The sequence below is a fragment of the Garra rufa genome, chromosome 5, assembly GCF_049309525.1.
Source record: "Garra rufa chromosome 5, GarRuf1.0, whole genome shotgun sequence".
NCBI classification, from domain to species: Eukaryota; Metazoa; Chordata; class Actinopteri; order Cypriniformes; family Cyprinidae; genus Garra; species Garra rufa.
In genome coordinates this window covers 25119548-25140304 of record NC_133365.1, presented here as the reverse complement: position 1 = coordinate 25140304, position 20757 = coordinate 25119548, and the positions used below count along the sequence as shown (strand labels likewise).

At 35.0% G+C, this 20757-nt stretch overlaps 1 protein-coding gene across 1 annotated transcript in view; it reads right to left on the bottom strand.

Annotated features, from left to right (window-relative positions):
* camk4 (calcium/calmodulin-dependent protein kinase IV) overlaps positions 1-20757 on the bottom strand; it is a 72403-nt gene that overhangs the window by 38172 nt on the left and 13474 nt on the right. The window contains exons 3-6 of the mRNA XM_073840670.1: positions 10391-10469; positions 6050-6112; positions 5722-5804; positions 934-1006 (exon numbers count right to left, since the gene is read on the bottom strand). Of these exons, the coding sequence (XP_073696771.1) occupies positions 934-1006; positions 5722-5804; positions 6050-6112; positions 10391-10469 (298 nt within the window). The remainder of the gene's footprint in view (positions 1-933; positions 1007-5721; positions 5805-6049; positions 6113-10390; positions 10470-20757) is intronic.

Here is a 20757-nt window from a genome sequence, read left to right as displayed (position 1 = left end):
TTTTTTTCTTAAGAAAAAAAAATTATACATGAATACATGGCTGAAGACGCATTTATAAACACTTCAACGTCTTTTTTGACGTTTCGGCAGATTATCCTAATAATCATAAGCACGCACATTTTCATCACAACATTGACTGGCGCTCGGCTTTATGTTTTTAATGCGCCGTGTTTTTGAACCGTTACTTTTAAAGGGTCTGTCTTAAGCTTTGGTGATCAGTTTTATTCACTTTTGTGTTGTTTTTGTTCCCTCGTCCGAATGAACGCTTAAGGTATGTGTGTGCGCTGCTACAGCAAACGCGTCCTGCACATATGCGCTAAATACGGCCAAAGATTATGTCGTATTTATCGGCCAAGTAAAATAAAAAAATGTTTAATTAAATCTCCCTATCTGACTTGAATTTGTAGAGTTGCTACTAAGTTTTGATGTCGGCAAAAAGTAGGGTCATACACAGGCTAATCATGACCGATCATGGTTTACATTATCAGTCATTGCTGTCACTTCAGCGAACTCATGCTCATCTCTATTGATAGTCCTAATATGTATTATATGTAGCTAGTAGTGTTGCAATGCTTCAATATAACCGTTAATTTGAAATAACCCAATAAATTAATTAAATAATTATTACTATTTGGGATTTAAGACAAGTCTTGGGTTATCCTAACTTTAAGAAGTTATTTACGATGGTTTTAAGAAGATTCTTTTCAAGAATTAGAATTTTCTTAATTTTTGTCCTAAGAACAATCTTAAGTAAAAAGATAAGAATATTCTTAAGACAATTTGTTTGGGAATACAAAATATTCTTAACTTTTTTCTTATTTTAAAAATTAAGAAGAAAATGGCAGTTAAGAAGAAAATTCTTCTTAAGAATGTTTCGTGAATCTGGCCCCAGAAGTAGGAAATCTTTTCAGACAGAAAAAGTGAGACACTCACCGCGACTGCCTCAAGCACTTGTTTAACTGCATCAGCAGCGTCTCGTTCGCTGTAGTAGCCCTTCTCCACCACCCTGAAAAATTGAAGGCACCATTTGGTCTCCAGTGTAATTCCATATTGAGCGTACAAACACTGGTTGACTTTTTCCAAATTTCACTTCATTATTTTCCAGCCTTAGTGTGAGTCAACCACACCTCAGCACACAGGATGAATGGAGACGTTTCTATCGATTGTTCTTAAGAAGAGGCTTTCTTTTAAATGACTCATGTTGACACAACTGTATAGAAATAGGAAATAAGATAACCCTGAATGAGGATAAAATGGAGTGAATAACAGTAAAATAAGTGGGTTTCACAATAATAAGTGTTCCTCTATTAAAGCGTTGTTTTGCTTTGTGATTAGAATACCGAAAAGCACCGTTTATTCTGTAACAACTGATGAAGGTTAATTCAGGTCTTATCACTTTTACTAGATGTTTTTCACTAGACCAACATTTTGGAACATTTGATTGCCAGGATATGTTTGCTATGCGGTTACATGTGTTCTACACTGTAAAAACCTGCAGTTTTTGTTGCAACCTACAACAAAAATGAATGTTGTTGTTATAATATAATATAGGTTAATTCAGTAATGGTAAATAATGTTTTTGACTTGAATAAAACCAGTTAATTTAGGATTTAGATTACCATTTTTTCAATATGAGTGCTTCTTAGAATGCCATTATAGCAGGTTTAACTAAGGTTGCTTGCACAACTTTACTTATATTTCACTCAAAAATAAATAACTAAATAATAAGTCTATTTAATTTTGACAACCCTTGCTATATGTAATTTGCAATTAATCGCATCCTAAATAAAACGTTTTTCTTTACATAATATGTGTATGTGTACTGTGTATATTTATTATGTATATATAAATACACACGCATACATGTATATATTTTATATAATATTTATATATATATATATATATATATATATATATATATATATATATATATATATATATATATATATAACTATTATGTATATATACAGGTGTGCTCAAAAGTTTACATACCCCTTGCAGAATATGCAAATATGTTAATCATTTTATCAAAATAAAAGGAAATCATGAAAACTATTTTTTACTTAGTACTGTCCTGAATAAGCTATTTTACACAACAGATGTTTATATATACTCCACAAGACAAAATAACTGAATTTATAAAAAGTACCCTGTTCAAAAGTTTACATACCCTTATACCATATCCTTATACTGTGTGTCGTTTCCTGGACAATCCGCCAATGTTTTCATGTTTAGTGATTTTGAGATTCATCTTTTCACACTGAGAACATTTGAGGAACTACATAACTATTACAAAAGGTGAAAACATTTACTGATGCTTAAGAAGGCAACACAATGCATCAAGAGCCAGGGGGTGTAAACTTTTGAACAGGATGATGATGTGTCAATTTTTCTTTCATTTTGTTTAAAGATCATATTTTTTTCATTTAGTACTGCACCTCAGAAGCTACATAAATACTAACATGTTTCCCAGAAGACAATATGAGGATAATTTACTCTTATCATCCAATTCAAAAAGTTTTCACCCCCCAGCTCTTAATGCATTGTGTTGCCTTCTTAAGCAACAGTAAATGTTTTCACCTTTTGTAACAGTTGTGTAGAGTCCCTCAGTTGTCCTCAGTGTGAAATAATGGATTCTAAAATCATACATTCACTTTGGAATAGGTTCAAATATGCAGAAGATGCTAGAAAACCAAAGAATGTGCAAGAGCTGAATAACATGCCATTTTCATGATCCCTCTTACTTTGTTATAATATTAACATTTTGCATTTTCTGCAAGGGGTATGTAAACGTATGGGCACAACTGTATATATAAATATAACATATTTTAATTAAATATTTTCCTTAAATTTAGACAGTTCTCTTTCGTGTTTCAACTTACAAAAACACACAAAATTATGTTAAAATGCATCAGTTTTTACTGAGTGACCTCATAAATGCAGTCTTAAATGAGTTGAAAATGTCATGTGCATCAGGTTTTATAGAGACTGCTAGTGAGTCTTTGTCACTGATGTGAATCAAAAAACATAAAAAGAGTAATCACTCACTGATCTGCTCGCTAATTACCTTTTTTACTTAGAAAAAAACTTAAAGATTAATCTATATTCAGTTTATAGTTTATGCATATATATAATTTATAGTTTATGTGAAGATAGTTTCAAGTTCACTTAAATTAAAAGATGTTATATTTTTCGAAGCCTAACACATGTTAAAAACAATGGCTTTCAGTTATACTGTAATGTTGAATGGCTATAATTAATGGCTAAAAAGGGAAAATACATTCAATAGAGTCATCAGTAGCAGTATTAGGGCCTGTCCACACGGAGACGCGTTTCGCTGTATACGTATACATTTTTTATCGTATTGGCGTTTCATCCACACGGATCCGGCGTTTTAGGAGACTGAAACCGCTATTTTTTGAAACCGGGTCCCAAAGTGGATAAATCTGAAAACGACACCCTCGCGGTTTCGTGTGTACAGCCAATCCGTATATTTTGCGAAACGATGATGTCATCACATCACGTGTCGGCTGCGTCACACGTAACAGCAACAACAATATTGGCGGACTACATGATTGTGTGTTCGTGTTGCTACTAAGCCTACTAGCTTTATTACAGCAAAATCTATTGCTTCTATGCAACTGTTATGAGCAACAAGCGATAATGTTCGCATCTTCGTCTTCTTCTTCTTAGTTCGTATACAGCGCGCAAGGTTATGTGCATGCTCAAAGTCTTCTTCTCCATGTATAGTGTATCTCTATGGCAGAATTACAGCACCCCATACTGGTCTGGCATTTATACTACACCGTTTTCAGTGGTTTCGTGTTTACGGAACTTTTTTTAGAACGAGGGGAAAAAAATGATCGGATAGGGAACGCACCGGCTTCGTGTGGACGGAGCCTTAGTTGCAGTGATGCTGGCCTTCATTAATAATAGGCTACTTAGTAAAAAGATGCAATTAAACACATATTTAAAAACATTTATGTGACCCTGGACCACCAAAGCAGTCATAAGGGTCAGTTTTTTGATGTATCATCTGAAAGCTGAATAAATAAGTTTCCATTGATGTGTGGTTTGTTAGAATAGGGCAATATTTGAAAATCTGGAATCTGAGGTTGCAAAAAAAAAATATATTGGGAAAATCGCCTTTAAAGTTGTCCAAATGTTCTTAGCAATGCATTTTTATGGTAGGAAATTTACAAAATATCTTCATGGAACATGATATTTACTTAATATTCGAATGATTTTTGGCATAAAAGAGAAATCGATAATTTAGACTCATACAATGTATTGTTGGCTATTGCTACAAATATAACTGTGCTACTTTCAACTGGTTTTGTGGTCCAGGGTCACTTACAGTCAAGCCTGAAATTATGATGTACAAGAGGCATCATTGTGGAAAAAAATATTTCTCAGCTTTTATTTACATTTGAACAAAAAGTGGCATGTCCTAAATTATTCATACCCTTTGCAAACTGTCACAGTCCAGTGAAAATCCTAGAAAATCCAAAGTTCTATACCATTCCAAATATTCCAAGCTGGTGTTTTAGTGTAACGCTGTTTTAATCAACTCAACAGGTAAAAAACAGAAGCTCTCTGCTGTTGTTTTGTGGACAGTCATGGCTAAGATAAAGGAGCTCACTGAGGACCTGCGGCTGCGCATTGTGGCTGCTCACAAGTCAGGAAAGAGCTATTAGACCATATCCAAAATGTTTTGAAGTTCCAGTGGCTACAGTGAAAAGTATTATTAAAAAATACAAGACGTTCCACACTGTAAAAAATCTCAGAGGACATGGTCGGAAGCCAAAAGTGACACCTGTACTGGCCAGGAGGATAGGGAGAGAGGTAAAAAAGAATCCAAGGATCACCACCAAGGCCATCCTGATGAATCTGGGCTCTGCTGGTGGCAACATCTCAAGGCAGACAGTCCAACGAACACTGCACACCGCTGAGTTCCACGGACGCAGACCAGGGAGGACACCACTTCTCCAGATAAGGCACAAAAAAGCCCGCTTGGCCTTTGCAAATGCTCATGTGGACAAAAAAAGAAGACTTCTGGTCTTCTGTTTTATGGTCAGATGAAACAAAAATTGAATTGTTTGGCCACAATGATGTAGCCTTCATTTGGCATAAAAAAGGAGAAGCCTTCAACCCTAAGAACAACCCTTTTTTTCCATAATGATGCCTCTTGTACATCGTCTTATTATCTTTTGGGAGAAGCCTGTGTCATTTCCGGTCAAAAAAAACTTGCTGGTTGAGTAAAAGTAACTTAAAGTCAGAAATTGCCAGGGGTACGAATAATTTCGGGCTTGACTGTATACGTATACATTATATGATATGCGATTAATCGCAATTAATTACAGAAAAATGCGATAGCTGCTGTCGCATTAGCAAGGAATTAAATAAAATGTTTTCATTAGATTCACCATGAAAACTGAGTCAAGTAAGTGATTTTTTTCACCCATTTTTTTATCTAGTAAAAGTCAAAAAACTCTGTTTGCTTTGAAAAGTAATAACTTTGCTCTCCTCAACAAGGTATTATATCTGTAGCACAAACAAGTTAGGCCTCATGAGAAAGTGCTAACTCTAAGTATGAGCAGTTGAAATAGTGATTCTTGCCTTAGCAAACACTCTTAATTACAGTTCTGGGGAAAAGTGTCAATGCACAGCATGGAGTTCACAACTTAATCAGCCATTATTAGCATGTAGCACTGAACTGACCTGTCAAATAATTCTCCGCCGGTAACAAGTTCTAACACGAGACTAATCTCCGCAGGGGTCTCAAAGATCTCCTTCAGTTTGATCTGTCAGAAAACAGCATGAAAAAAAAGAGAGAGCATTTCACTGGAGGAATTCAAAAACATCATATGATTAATTATTGATGTTGACTATGGTAGCTATAATGTCTGACTAACATTTGCATAACTAGACCTTACTAAATCAAACACAGACAGCACTGCAGAGACAGGATGAACATCTAAGTGAGCGTTCTTGTAGATTTATGCATATTTTAGGCTATGAAACACTGTAACTGCCCCTTTAGACTTACTATATTTGGATGAGAGAGGCGCAGTAATACACCTATCTCCGTTCGTACAATCTTCTTGTCAACCTGCAAGAACAACCGAGTTATTGTATGAGTACAAAGTGAACAAGGTGCACAATTATAAAGCCATTACAATCAGGTAAAGTGTAATAGCAACATCAACTCATCGCAGAGGGAAAAACTTAAATTAAAAAAATGAAGTAAACCAAGCACTTTTCCACATTTGGAAGGGAATATTCTGTTCTGATTTTCTTTTATGGAACACAAAAGTTATTTTGCTGGATTTGCTATATATATTCAAACCAAAAATGATTCAGACACCAGATATAATTTTTTATTTAATAATTTTTTACAAGTTAGTGCAGGACACTATAGTAGTATGTAAGTGAGGATAGCAAAATAAAGTAAACTGTGACATATTATACCCAAAAATTCTTCATACAATGGACTACCAGTAAAATAGTTAAAAAATTTGGGACCAAAATTATTCAGACACTTTGACCTGACCATGTTTTGCTTAAGTGCTTTTTCTTTAATTGCTAATGCAACCTTTTTCACCATAGACTGAAGAAAATTAGGCACTGCTTGGTATCCACCAGTAACTAAAAAAGTGCATTACCATTTTCTAAACTATAGCAAAATAAACTGTGATAATGTGAGAAATGTTGAAGGTGTCTAAACAAATTTTGGTTTGACTGTATATGACATTAAAGGAGAAGTTCACTTCCAGAACAGATAATGTACTCACCCCCTTGGTCATCCAAGATGTTAATGTCTTTCTTTCGTCAGTCGTAAAGAAATTACATTTTTTGAGGAAAACATTTATGAATTTTTCTCCATATAGTACACTTCCATGTGCCCTGAGTTTGAACTTCCAAAATGCTGTTTAAATGCAGCTTCAAACTATCCCAAATGCAGCTGTAAACTATCCCAGCCAAGGAAGAAGGGTTTTATCTAGCAGTAAAAAAAACAAATACAATTTATATACTTTTTAACCTCAAACATTTGTCTTATCTTGCTCTGCCTGAACTGTTTTTTCCGTTTCAAGACAGTTAGGGTATGTCGAAAAACTCCCATCTCATGTTTTCCCTCAACTTCAATATCGTCCAACATTGCTGTTTTATCTTCTTTGCATGTTCACTGCAAACACTGGGTCGGTACTTCTGCAGCGATGTAGGATGATTTTGAAATGATTTTTGAAGTTGAAGGAGAAAATGAGAAGGGGGTTTTTCGACCTACCCTAACTGTTTTGAACCAGAGATGTACAGAGTACCCTATGCACTTTGCAGAAAGAGACAAGTATTTGAGGTTAAAAAGCATATTGTAATTTAAAAAAATATATAAATAACAGATCCTTTTGCTAGATAAGACCATTCTTCCTTGGCTGGAATCGTTTACAGACGCATTTGGGATTGTTTAAAGCTTCATTTAAACTGCATTTTGGAAGTTCAAACTTGGGGCACCATAGAAGTCCACTATATGGAGAAAAATCCTGAAATGTTTTCCTCAAAAAACAGAATTTCTTTAAACCTGAAGAAAGAAAGACATGGACATCTTGGATGACAAGGGGGTGAGTACATTATCTGTAAATGTTTGTTTTGGAAGTGAACTTCTCCTTTGACTTGTCAGTCACATGCCCGTTTAAATGATAAACTGCACTACTTGTGGTTGTTTTCAGAGATTGTAACAGATGTTTTATCCTTGTGCTACAATTGTATGGCTTGTGCTACAAAAATGATAACCTCTGTAGCACCAGTGCTATGTGCAAAAAAGGTTAACATACAGCCCTGCATTAAAGAATATTTTAGTTTACCATAACTGCTTACAGCACATAAAGATGTTTCAAGGACAATATAAGTTATTATGCAATTATATACAAATTTACTTATAAGTCTTACTCTAGTGGGTCAAAAGGCACTCTTAAGTTCACCTAAATGCTTTTAATATAAACATAAACTAAAATAAATTTTCATTTAATTTTAAATAACATGCAATTAAATATGTGAAAGTGTTACATTAAAGGGATAGTTCACTCAAAAATGATAATTTGATGTTTATCTGCTTAGTTTTTTAACTCAAATCACTGCAGTCTGTCAGTCATATAATGGCAGTCAATGGACTCCACGGCTTTGAGAGTCAAATAACATACACAGACAAAACCAAATTAAACCTTGTGGCTCATGACGATACATTAAGGTCTTAACATACGAAACAATCGGTCTATGCAAGAAACTGAACAGTATTTATATCATTTGTTACCTCTGATCCAGCACAATGTCCAACTGTTCTAAGCGCGTTCACAACAGATGGCGTGTGACGCGTCAACGTGCTCTGGCATAGTAGATGCATGCGCGGAAGCGATCTGTTGTGTGTATACGTCGCTCATTCTTTACACAGAGAGATTGTGGGTACGGCAGCTACTCAAACTGGTAATTATTTGTGCTTATCCTGATTTTTGCAACCGATTAAAAACGGAAAAGATTACGTTTGCGCAAACTCATCCGGGAAAGATTACTTTTTCAAGTAACTACCAAAGTAACGCATTACTTTTTAATTTACAAGAAAATTTTACTTTACCAAATAAGTAACACCAGTTACTTTTTCCCCAGTTATTGATTGAAAGATCTCCTGTCCCCATGTTGAGAGAAATTAGGAGTCAAATGATACTTTAGTTCTAGAATAAATGCGAACATGCATTAATTAATCTCACTCACAAAAAAAAACAGATTCAATATTCCCCAAAATGCATAAAAACCGTGAAATGCCACTCAGAATATGATGCAAACCTGCAATCATTTAATATGTTAAATAATACAAATATCTTTTATAGGGATGCATTCGGCAACCGAAATTATTCGGCCGAACATAGCAAAAAAAAGCTCTTTCGGTGTTCCTGTGAATAATGCCAAATAAATTATACCAAACAATGACGTGACGAAAACAAATAGAGGTGCGCACTAATGCAGCAACATGTCGGCAGTGTGGAAGCATTTAAAACTGTCTGAGAAAGACAAGCACAAGCACTGTTGTTTTGTAAAATAAAATAAAAATGTAAGACAAAAATAATGATAACAATCATTACAACAGCTTGATTAATACATTTATTATAACATTCTCCTTTGCTCAGCAAGGCTGCATTTATTTGTACAATCAAAAGCATATGCCTGATTCAAGAAGGGGGTCTGCAAAATGGCCAAAGAATATTATTTTACTAACTTGTTAATTTTAAGTTAAATTGTGCTTTGTTGGACGGCTATAATGTCTACTAGAATGTTAAAAAAGTTCAGTGTTAAGTAAATATTTTTTAAATTGTTGTTTTGTAATTGATTGACAAAACTTTAAAAAGCAAATATTGGCTATTTAATTTATGCAATGGTGAAATTTTTTTTGGCAAAATACATGGGGGATAAAACACGATAAACCTTGTTCGGTAATCGGCCTTTGGCCCAGTGTTTAATTTTATTTGGCTTCAGCCAAGAATTTTAATTTCGGTGCATCCCTAGTATTTTATGCACTCAATCCCATTTTATTAATCAGTGCTTTTGCTTCCGACCTTTGATGATCCAATGCAACCATACTAATAAGCAAAAACTAACATTTGTTTTTCTTTTTTTATTGATAGAACTTTTTATATTAAAAACAAACAAGCATTACTTTCCACAAAAAGTAACTAAGTAACGTAATTAGTTACTTTTTTAGGGAGTAACTCAATATTGTAATGCATTACTTTTAAAAGTAACTTTCCCCAACACTGGCACCATGTACGCTTCGTGACTTTTTTGATGTAAAATTTCCACTGAGTGGCACTAAAAGAGTTTTTTTTTTCCCCAGAACAGATTAATGTACATATGGTACGTTTTATGTGATGTTGGTTTTGTATGTGTCACCGCAGTTCTGACTAAAAAATCTGTTCATGTTGTTATTATTCTCATTCTATTTTTATCCTATCAGTCATCTTTACTAGTTCTTTCTTATATGCAGCACCTAACAATGTAATGCGTCATATAGTATAGCTCCTATAACATAATATAATTACACATGCATTACAGAGGCTTAAGATAGCCTTAGTATTCCCTACACAGGCACAAAAAGCACACATGACAGTGCAAATAGAAAGGTATACGGAGTACTGCTCTGCAACAGCTCTGGCTGACAGCAATTACAGTATTACCCATCATGCATTAGAGTGATGTAGAGAAATGGAAGACAACAACAGTGAGGTCTTTAAGATCTTAGCAGCTGGAAGGAAGTCCTGGCCAGAAACTCATTGGCTGTACGAGGCAGAACAAAGGCAAGAGAACAAAGCCTGGTAACATGTGGAGAGAAATGTGTCAGTGCACTTACTGTTTTTTTCAACATTTTCACAGCATAGTGCTTCTGGGTGCCTTTCTGACGACATCGGAACACCACTGATGTGGCTCCCCTGCAAGAGAGAAAAATACCAAATGACTCAGTTGTAAACAATTCAATTGTATTGCATGAATTATTAGGGCTCATTTATTCCCAATACACTACAGTTCAATCGGCTGGGGTTAGGTAAGATATTTTGATTTCTTTTTTAAAGAATTATTTTGTGCTTATGAAGGCACATTTAATTATTTGTTTAAAATACAGGAAAACAGAAATATTATTTCAATCTGAGACAAGCCTTTTCTATTTTATTATATTTTAATGCATAATTTATTTCTGTGATGGCAAAGCTAATTTTTTTGTGTTTTGGTGATCAAGAAACATTTCTTATTATCTAAGTTGTAAAGAACTGTGTTCAGGTTCTTTGATGAATAAAAAGTTTTGCCTCAATGTAAAAGTCTTTGATCAGTTTAATTTATCCTAATGCATTTCTTCAAAGTATAGGATAACTAGGTACAGTTACTAAAGTACTTTAGTGGCTTGTTTCCACTGAAAAAGTATGGTTCAGTACAGTACAGTGCACAATTATATCTGCTTTTGTGGTCAGAAGTTGTGTACATTTGATATATTTTACTCAAAAATAAACTGAATGCATCCTTGCTGAACAACACGAGTGTACATTGATATAAGTGCTGAAATATAAACTAAACCTTAAAATATTGTTTAAAAAAAGCTATGCATACAGCATACAGTATGTGACATTCTGTCAGGTACCAAAGACCGTGTCTGTTTTTAATTGTACAACAAAAACAAATATCAGCTCACATTTTTGTTAAAGCATTACAATCCTTTATCTCATACAAAAATGGTGTTTTAAGATGATGGAATAATTTGCTAAAGAAATGACAATATTAACAGTGCAAACAAGATTTTATATGTGACCCTGGGCCACAAAACCAGTCATAAGGGTCAATTTGAAATTGAGGTTTATACATCACATGAAAGCTGAATAAATAAACTTTACATTGATGGTTTGTTAGCACAATATTTGGCGGAGATACAACCAGTGGTGTAGTGGTGCCTGGAGAAGTGGGTATACGCTTTATTTTATGAACCCCCCCCCCCCCTTTTTTTTTACCGACGTTTTGGGGTAGGGGAGCGGCACAACCTAACACGATCCACGTGGGGTTTAGAGTACATTTTTATCCACATTATTTTCACACTGATCTAGTACAAATATGTGGCTTTGTTTTTCATATTTACAGTGTATACATTTTTCGTTATTTAGCTCAAAAGAAAGGAAGTGAAATGTGACAACATGCCCCGTAAGTGGGGTACATTGTAACATCCGAGGGGCACGTTGTAACACGACCATATGACAGCTTAAAATGTTATCTGATCGAATGAAAAAATGTACACAACAAACTAAAATATTTGTCAATAGAATAAATGCATTAACTTTTTCAAATAAAGTAATGACGTTTAATAAAAAAATCTAATTTTGGAGTTTGACAATGAACACATCGCAACCATGCTTGGAACGGCCCTGATTGCAACACACTGTACAGTAGTTCAAAACAATGTGGATAAATAGATGAAACACATTTAGACATTCAGAAAAACACTCCACACACAGCTCTCATGTATAAACAACCCGAACCCGACCGACGTTTTCAACTAACCCACCCGCAACTCGGATCGCAAAAAAAAAAAAAAAAATCATACCCGACCCGCGTGTTTAATATTTGCGACTGACACCAGCGATTATATGCGGCTATGCGGTGGAGATGCGTTCACTGTCAAACATCATTCGGCATTAATTAGGTAATTTTGTCCATTACAATCAATTGTTCTTGATTACAAGAAAAATACAGATTGTTCTTGTTGTGATTTAATTTGTCTTTCCTTTATACAGATTTAAATAGTTTCATTTTCGAAGTAAGGGCCTACTTCTAATTATGTCTGATTCTCTGATGTTAAATATGATCAAGAATTATTTTATTTCGATCTACAGTGTAATAAAAGTTAAGAAAAAGATTAGCCTATAGCCCTAAATATATAGACAAGCTAATTATTTTTTTCTTAACTTTTAACTTCTTCTAAAAATAATCAAGAATATTAAATCAACTTAAAAGGCTGGGTTAACGAATTTTCTTATACAAACATAATGAATGCACTTCAAAACGAACTTTTCATTTCTAAATTCAGTAATCACAAATATGACAAAATAATATTATTTTATAGGCCCTGTATATTAATTGTATAGCTAGTTGTATCAAATGAATAAGGAAATTATAGTGTCTTGAAATTATTAAGTAATGTTTAATTAGTTTTTAATCCGTGGTTTTAAACAAGCATATTCATGAGATAATTTATATATTATTGCTTGAATTAAACGTTTAAAAATAGTGCTAGAAATTTTATAATTAAGAAAATTAAACAGACCTAGGCATTTGAAAAGTCATAGTGAAATGTGTCTAATATTGTGTCTTTATTTCAAACGACCGCGACCCGAATATCATAAAAAAAATATTTTTGCATGACCCCTAACCGCGGGCACCTGCTCATTTTGGATCAACCCGCGCATCACTATACAGGTGACTGTCTTCTGATGGTTTGCGAAACTGATAAATAACAAATTGCAGATTAAAATAATAGCATATTTGTCTCATTTTAAATGAATACTTAAAACTGAATTGAAAAGTGTACTTTAGCCAGAAATTTAGGCTACTTTTTATTATGATAAAATAAATATTCAGCAATATCTTCAAAAGGCTTTTAAATTTTGGCGCACTCTTTTCTCTGCCTAGTGCTGCTATGGCAACTAGTAATTTTGGTTAAGCTAGCATGTGTGGAAATGTTTAAACCACGCATGTTACAACTAACCCCGCGTTAGTTTGTGCCCCGCGCTACTGGGGTGCGGCAGATGGAACGGGCGCAATCAAATATATTTCAAAGCAAGCCGACGCCACGGTCCTGACTGCAGCATTGCTGTCTTTATTGGGTGTTTTTAGCGAATATTTACATTTATTCACATATGACTGGATGTGGTGGACTCTCATGATTTTGGCTAATGCAGGACACTAATGGTGCGCATCAGAGGCGATTTAGAAGTGGGTATACGCAAATCCGCCTGATAAAGAAGTGGGTATACGCCGTATACCTGCGTATACCCTCCACTACACCACTGGATACAACTATTTGAAAATCTGGAATTTGAGGGTGCCAAAAAATCAAAAAATCTCTTTAAAATTGTCCAAATGAAATTCTTAGCAATGCATACTACTAATCAAAAATTACATTTTGATATATTTACAGTAGGAAATTTACAAAATATCTTCATGGAACATGATCTTTACTTTTGGCATAAAAAAAAAATCGATAATTTTGACCGATACAATGTATTTTTGGCTATTGCTACAAATATACCTGTGTTATCAACTGTATATTATCATTGTGCAAATTTTCATTGTGGTGCTATACATTTTCATTTTCATTCTTTATAATTCTACACGGACATCTTTAAATCATGATTAAAGTTAAGTATTGCTTTGGGTGGCATGGCCTGTCCTACTTAAACCTACAGAGCCGTGTTACACCTAGGCAACCATACATCTTGAATTACTTCCGTATTCCTTCCCTACAGACCCTAGACACTGAATAACTGATCCTCTGTAGAATATACATTACAAAATATACAGTGCCAAAACACAAATGATTCAACCATTCAAGCTACTTAGATGAGCATTACTTTCCAACTGGTAACTAGTGGCACACATTTAGCAGTGTTTGCTAACACAATTATTACTATTATTATTGCTCATACTTAGTATTATGTATATTGTTTATGACTAGTATACTAAGTAATAAACATGTAACCTATATTGCTTCACTACTGTTACAAGCACAACCTCACAGAACTGGAGATGGGCTCTTTTGACTTATCAGCAAGTAAGCAACTGCATAACAGCCTAGAAAACACACACACAACTCCTCAGCAATGAATTAACAAATAGTATAAACTGAAATAAGGAAACTGGAAACAGGCCCGGCTACAGAATCAAATCACTGAGAGTGCTTCTTAAATTAGTGTGGGTGCTCTAACCTCTAACCTAACCTGTGATTGTCTATATTGCTTAACGCTGCAAAAACACATTGAAAGCAATGTCCAGAGCACCAACCATAACGCACTGGATAGTTTGCCAAATCTGCAATGAAATGCCATTATTACAGTTTTAACTGAGGGTGCTATTGTTTTTGTTTGAGGGTGCTTAGCACCCTCTAGCACCCCGTAGTAATGGGCCTGACTGGAAAAACATCCTTCTATTAGGCCTGTGCAATAAATTGCATGCGATTGTCATGCGTATCTCATCAGTAAAGCCGGTTCTGTGATTAGTAGTAAATCTCCATCACCTGCGTTCAGATGGCGCGGTATTTAAAACACTAAGCCGTAGATCACTGAAAAGCAACGCAATATCGCGTTCAAAATCGAATGCGATTCATCCACGATTTTGAACGCGATATTGCGTAGCTTTTCAGTGATCGACGGCTCAGTATTTTAATTGCCGCGCCATCTGAACGCAGGTGATGGAGATTTACTACTAATCACAGAACCGGCTTTACTGATGAGATACGCATGACAATCACATGCGATTTATTGCACAGCCCTACCTTCTATCCACATACTGTCACAATCAGGCGGGGTTGAGGAGTGAAGATGGATGAGGAAAACCGGAGTAACTGAACAAAGAAAGTTTATTAAAACAAAACACTGAAACTGATACAAAAATAAACAAAACCGGGAGTAAGAAACGGGCATATGAAGCCAAACAAACAGAAGTAACATATACATTGACCGACAAACGGGGAGTGCAAACACAGACTCTTAAATATACTGAAACGGGGGCGTGGTCACAAACAAGATAACGAGGGGGAAATACAAATATGGGCAAGAACAAACCAAATGGACAAAACCAGGAGGGGGAGACAAAGACTAAACCAAAAGAACTGGAAACATAGGGGGGAAAACACTAGGAGAACAGAACAGAACAAGACATAATCCTGACACATACAATCAAACCAAAATTTATTCAGGCACCCTCAAAATTTCCCACATTATTACATTATTCGCTATAGTTTAGAAAATGGTAATAAAGTATGACAAGAACTCAAGAGTTAAACTGTGTCAGAACAAGTTTCATATTGATAATGTCAGATCACTTTGATAGAAAGGCATGTAACAAAACACAGTCAGGTAAAAGTGTCAAATTAAATTTTTGGTCTCAATTTTTTTTATCAATTTTACTGGTACACTCTTAAAAATAAAGGTGCTTTAAAGGGTTCTTCAAGTGATGCCATAGAAGAAACATTTTTGGTTCCACAAAGAACCATTCAGTCAAAGGTTCTTTAAAGAACCATCTCTTTCTTACCTTTTTATAATTTGAAGAACCTTCTTTCACACAAAGAACCTTTTGTGAAACAGAAAGGTTCTTCAGATGTTAAAGGTTCTTTATGGAACCATTTAGACAGAAAAGGTTCTTCTATGGCATCATGAACCTTTATTTTTAAGAGTGTAGTCTATTGTATGAAGAATTTTTGAGTATATGTCACAGTTTATTTTGCTATACTCACTTAGCAAACGCCCACGACATCCTAGCAAGACGTTAAAACTAGTTGTTGCTTAGCTTTGTGAGTTTTCAATCTCTTAATATCTGATTCATAATCAGATCACTTAATACGGTATTTCACTGGCACGGGACCAGTACAATATGTTGGAAGCAAGCGACAGCCAGCAGTTACAAACAAGCATCTCAGCTGGAAAGTGTCCAGTGTGCAAATAAATGAAATTTGGGAGGACAGCTTGGCTAATGCAATTAAAGCAGAGAGGCCACCTCAGTGTCCAAGAACTAGCATCTGGGTACTCATTAGGAGACCGGTGCCAGATCCACACAGCTATAGATCCCCTCCCTCTCTCCCTCTATGCTGACCGTAAACTCCCACTGACTCTACATGTGAATAGACATCAGGCGAGTGTAGGAACTGGCTTATGGCTCCAATCTGCTCCACATAATCCCCATGCAGGTCCCAAAAATATTGATTTCAGTTGGTTATATAACCACATTTGAAAGAATCCATATACCTGCCAACATCAGCTGGCAATCAGCAAAGTACCTCTGTGCATAGAGAACCGTGTTTAGACTTTCTCTAGATCCTTAGCAGAGACATAAAGTACTTGAGTAACTGCACTTAGCCTATACTTCGAAAAAAAAAAAAACAGCCTACTGTACTGTGTTAATATCAACAGAATTTTCCATATTTATTTTACAAAGGTGTTGCACCCATATTTAGAATTTTGCATTGTATTGTGTTTTGGTTTAGACTTGAAGGAAATGTCCATAAAATATATGGATTTCTTGTAGGATCACTTTGGCACATCAAAATTTTGCTATAATAGACTTTCAGAGGAGAGATAGAAAACATTGAAGCCTCTGATTCTTAGCCTGTGATTAGGACACATAATGCTTCAGTTCATTTAATCATTAAAAGTTCATAAATGGACATGGCAGAAGGATCTATATTAATGAGGATCCTCGGCCTGAGGGTGATGACAGGAAATGGACTGTCCACTTCCCCTCCTGATGCTAAGTGTCTGACATGGATTCATTCAAAACACAACACACATAACCTTAACACAAACATACAGATACAGCTGGATACCAGGTTTACAAACTAAGAATATCTTTGGTGACCAGTTGACGTTATACTCGTCCTTAAATTAACTGTACTTTACTGTGATAATATTACTCAGTACTTAAATGCAAAATTACACTGTAATAAGGACACCAGAAAGTTCTTCGGAAGTGAACAGGGCTAAGATTTTATTGAAAAATAAATAAGGAACTTACTATGCAAAATACTACCAGGAATGTGTTAAAAAAAAAAAAAAAAAACGTTAAATAGGGTCAATTTTGATTTCATTCTGTCAATGGCACAGCATTCAGGATTATTTTGACCCAGAGCATTTTTTATTATTATATTATATTATATTATATTATTATATATTTTTAACTTTTGAGAAAATGTTTTGAAAGCACAGTTAGTTTCAATTTCATGCAAAATTGTTTTATCTTTATCACAGGATAAATGATTAGTTGAGATCTTAATAAAATCTCCACAGATAAGTCACTCCATCTTTATTAATGTAGACAACCTCCTTCTATTGTAGCATTCACTCCTTGGAATGAGATGCTAGAGGGATTTCCATCTCATTACCTCCCAACTGGACTATTTAGCATTGTTTGATTAACCACTTGCATGTGATTAGAGGCATTTAATTGTAAGGTGATTAGGCAGTTTTGTAACACAGTTTTCCAGGAGCGATGGCTAATTTAGAAAATGCAGCTCACAACTAAATTATAAAAAATAAGGTATTTTGTGGCTGCCACTACTAGCACAAAACCTAGAGGAACAGAAACAGATGACAACTGACTATAGCTTTAGCTAAAAGGGGTCATATGATGCAGTTTCTTGTTTTCCTTTGTCTTTGGAGTGTTACAAGCTGTTTGTACATAAATAAGATCTGTAAAGTTGCAAAGCTTAAAGTCTCAAAACCAAAGAGATATTTATTTTAAAAGTTAAGACTCAGCCACACCTCCCTAAAACGGCTCGTTCAAACACGCCCCCACTGGTCCACGTCACGGGGTGAGTAAATTAGCATTACACCGCCCATATGTATATGGAAAGAAAGAAGGCATAACTTTTACCAGCTGTAGTAGTGTTGCAGCCGCCATGTTGTGGAGACGCAGTATGTTTCATTGCGAGAACGAAAGTAATTTGTTTTCATTCCAAACAAGGATACAACTAGAAATCAGTGGTTAAGTTATATTTACAACACTGTTCCGGAACAGTACAACACAAATATTTGTGTGGGTGATGCACATTTCACGGAGGACTGTTTCCTGAACCTGCAGCTTACAATGGCAGCTGTACACAAAGGGTTAAGGCTATAAAGTGGGGCAATTCCAATCCTGCAAGGACAGTCTGCGCTTCTGACTGACGGCCTGTAAGTACGTATTCATATTTAAAAAATTCAGTACTGACTATTCAAACGTGAGTTTTGAGCAGTGTAGAGTAGTGCTTGTTGTTTCTCGTTCTGCGGTCACAAATGCTGACATGGTGTTATGTTTACGCGGCATGACGCAAAGCAATGCATAAAAAGACAGTATGAGTCATTATAATCAGTAGTTATGTCCCTACTGGATTCAACAATTGCCTCGTTTATAATGGGTTTTATTGTTTCTGTCTCGTGAGAAATCATCACAACATGATAAGAAGCGTAACATTTCCTTCACACGCTTGAGGTTTTCGGCCAATCACAATGCACCGGATAGCTGGCCAATCAGAGAACACCTCGGTTTCCATCAACGATGAGTTTTGTAAAAATCGAACTGTTTTAGAAAGGCGGGGCAGAGAGGAGCAACAATAATGTACAGTATGTGGCAAATTATATGTTTTTTGAACCTCAAACTGCATAAACACATTGCATTACAACAAATACACAAAATAATGTTTTTTTAGCAACATCATATGACCCCTTTAATCTAAACTACCTAAATTAAAGGAGCACTATTATGCCCCTTTTTACAATATGTAATATAAATCTCAGGTGTCCTCAGAATGTCTCTGTAAAGTTTCAGCTCAAAACACCCCATATATAATTTATTATATCCTTTTGAAATGCCTATTTTGAGTGAAAGCAGAAACATCTGAGGTATGAGCTGTATTTTCATGCTTGTTTCTTTAAATGCAAATGAGCTGCTGCTCCCCGCCCCCTTTTCCAGAATAGGGCTGTGCCTTTACAGCTCATACCTCAGATATTCTGACAAAAATATCTGTTTGGTTTTGATTATCATGTCTATCACACTGAATTCATGCATTTTAAAGCCATATTAGTTTAATAGCCATCTGATATACGGTTTTCTAAACGCACATATCTGAAGCACGCACACAGAAAGCGGCTGTCACACGGCATGTGAGTACTAAACTTCTCTTTCATGTCTTATTACGCTTAAACTGTCAAATACACACAAGTGTATGTTAAAACACGAGTTACAAAAACAGTCGGTTATGTCTGTGAAGGTAAACAGCTGGGAAAAAAATTGCATGTTTATATTAGATATGTAGGGCAGCAATGTACTATACAGTAAATAAATCAATAAATCCACTGCTCTCATCTCCTCTGAGGCTGGGACTCCCAAATAGTGTTCTGTGCTCATCTGTGCAGCCAAAGACAGAACAGTTAGCATGCTTTGCTCAAACTGTTAGCACTGGTACACCACTGTCACTTGCGAAAACATAGTGGCGGCACCATGGGTGGAAACTTGTGGATTATAGGGCAGTAATATTATAATAAGATCCCCTTCCTAAATCATTAGGGGAGTGAAATCTGAATGGCTTTTTTTTCACAAGCTTGCAGAGAACAGAGAAAGGCCTACCAAAAAATTATGCACTGGGGAGCTTGTGTCACCTTTAAAATGTATTTAAATACATGACATACATAAGTTTTAATAGAAATGGCTTACTTTACCATAAATGCTTGTCAGTACTTTTGTTAGTACCATATTTTATATTTTATATTTTATATTCTAAGAAGTAATTATAAAATGACACATAAAGATGTATTTGTAAGTGGCTCAAAAAGTGGCACTCTAAAGTTTAACTAACTGCATTTCATATAAGTTTAAATTATAACACATTTTCATTTAATTGCAGTTAATATGCAATTAAGTGTCCAAAACATTTTATATATATATATATATATACATATATATATATATATATATATATATATATATATATATATATATATATATATATATGTATGTATGTATAGAATATTATTTTCATCATAATACCTCTTTTAAAAATCTCAAGGTCTTGCAGAAAAACTCTTGACTATCAGCATCAAGTCTGCCCCACATTCCAACATATTCTGGCCAAGAACCACCTACAAACCATAACAACTTGACAACTTGTTTTCCAGTTGGATAGATAAAAACTTTCGAGCTCTGATCTCCGGAAATTGCAAAAAATTAGACTGCAAATCAGATTTGAGCTTGCTGTTTTAAGAACATTTTTGCTATTTTTGTGTACAATATAGTCTATAAACTCTCTATGGATGAGCTATCCGAGGCTGAAAGTAGTTCAAATCCACCAAGCCTAAACTTTTTAAATCTTGTTCCAGGAAAAAGAAAATGAAATAACCTGTTGAATTGTAGTGCACTCCTTTTGAACGTAAATAAGATGGCAGATGGGAGTCCTTCCCATCATAAACCTCAATCACTATTAACAGCTCAAAATCA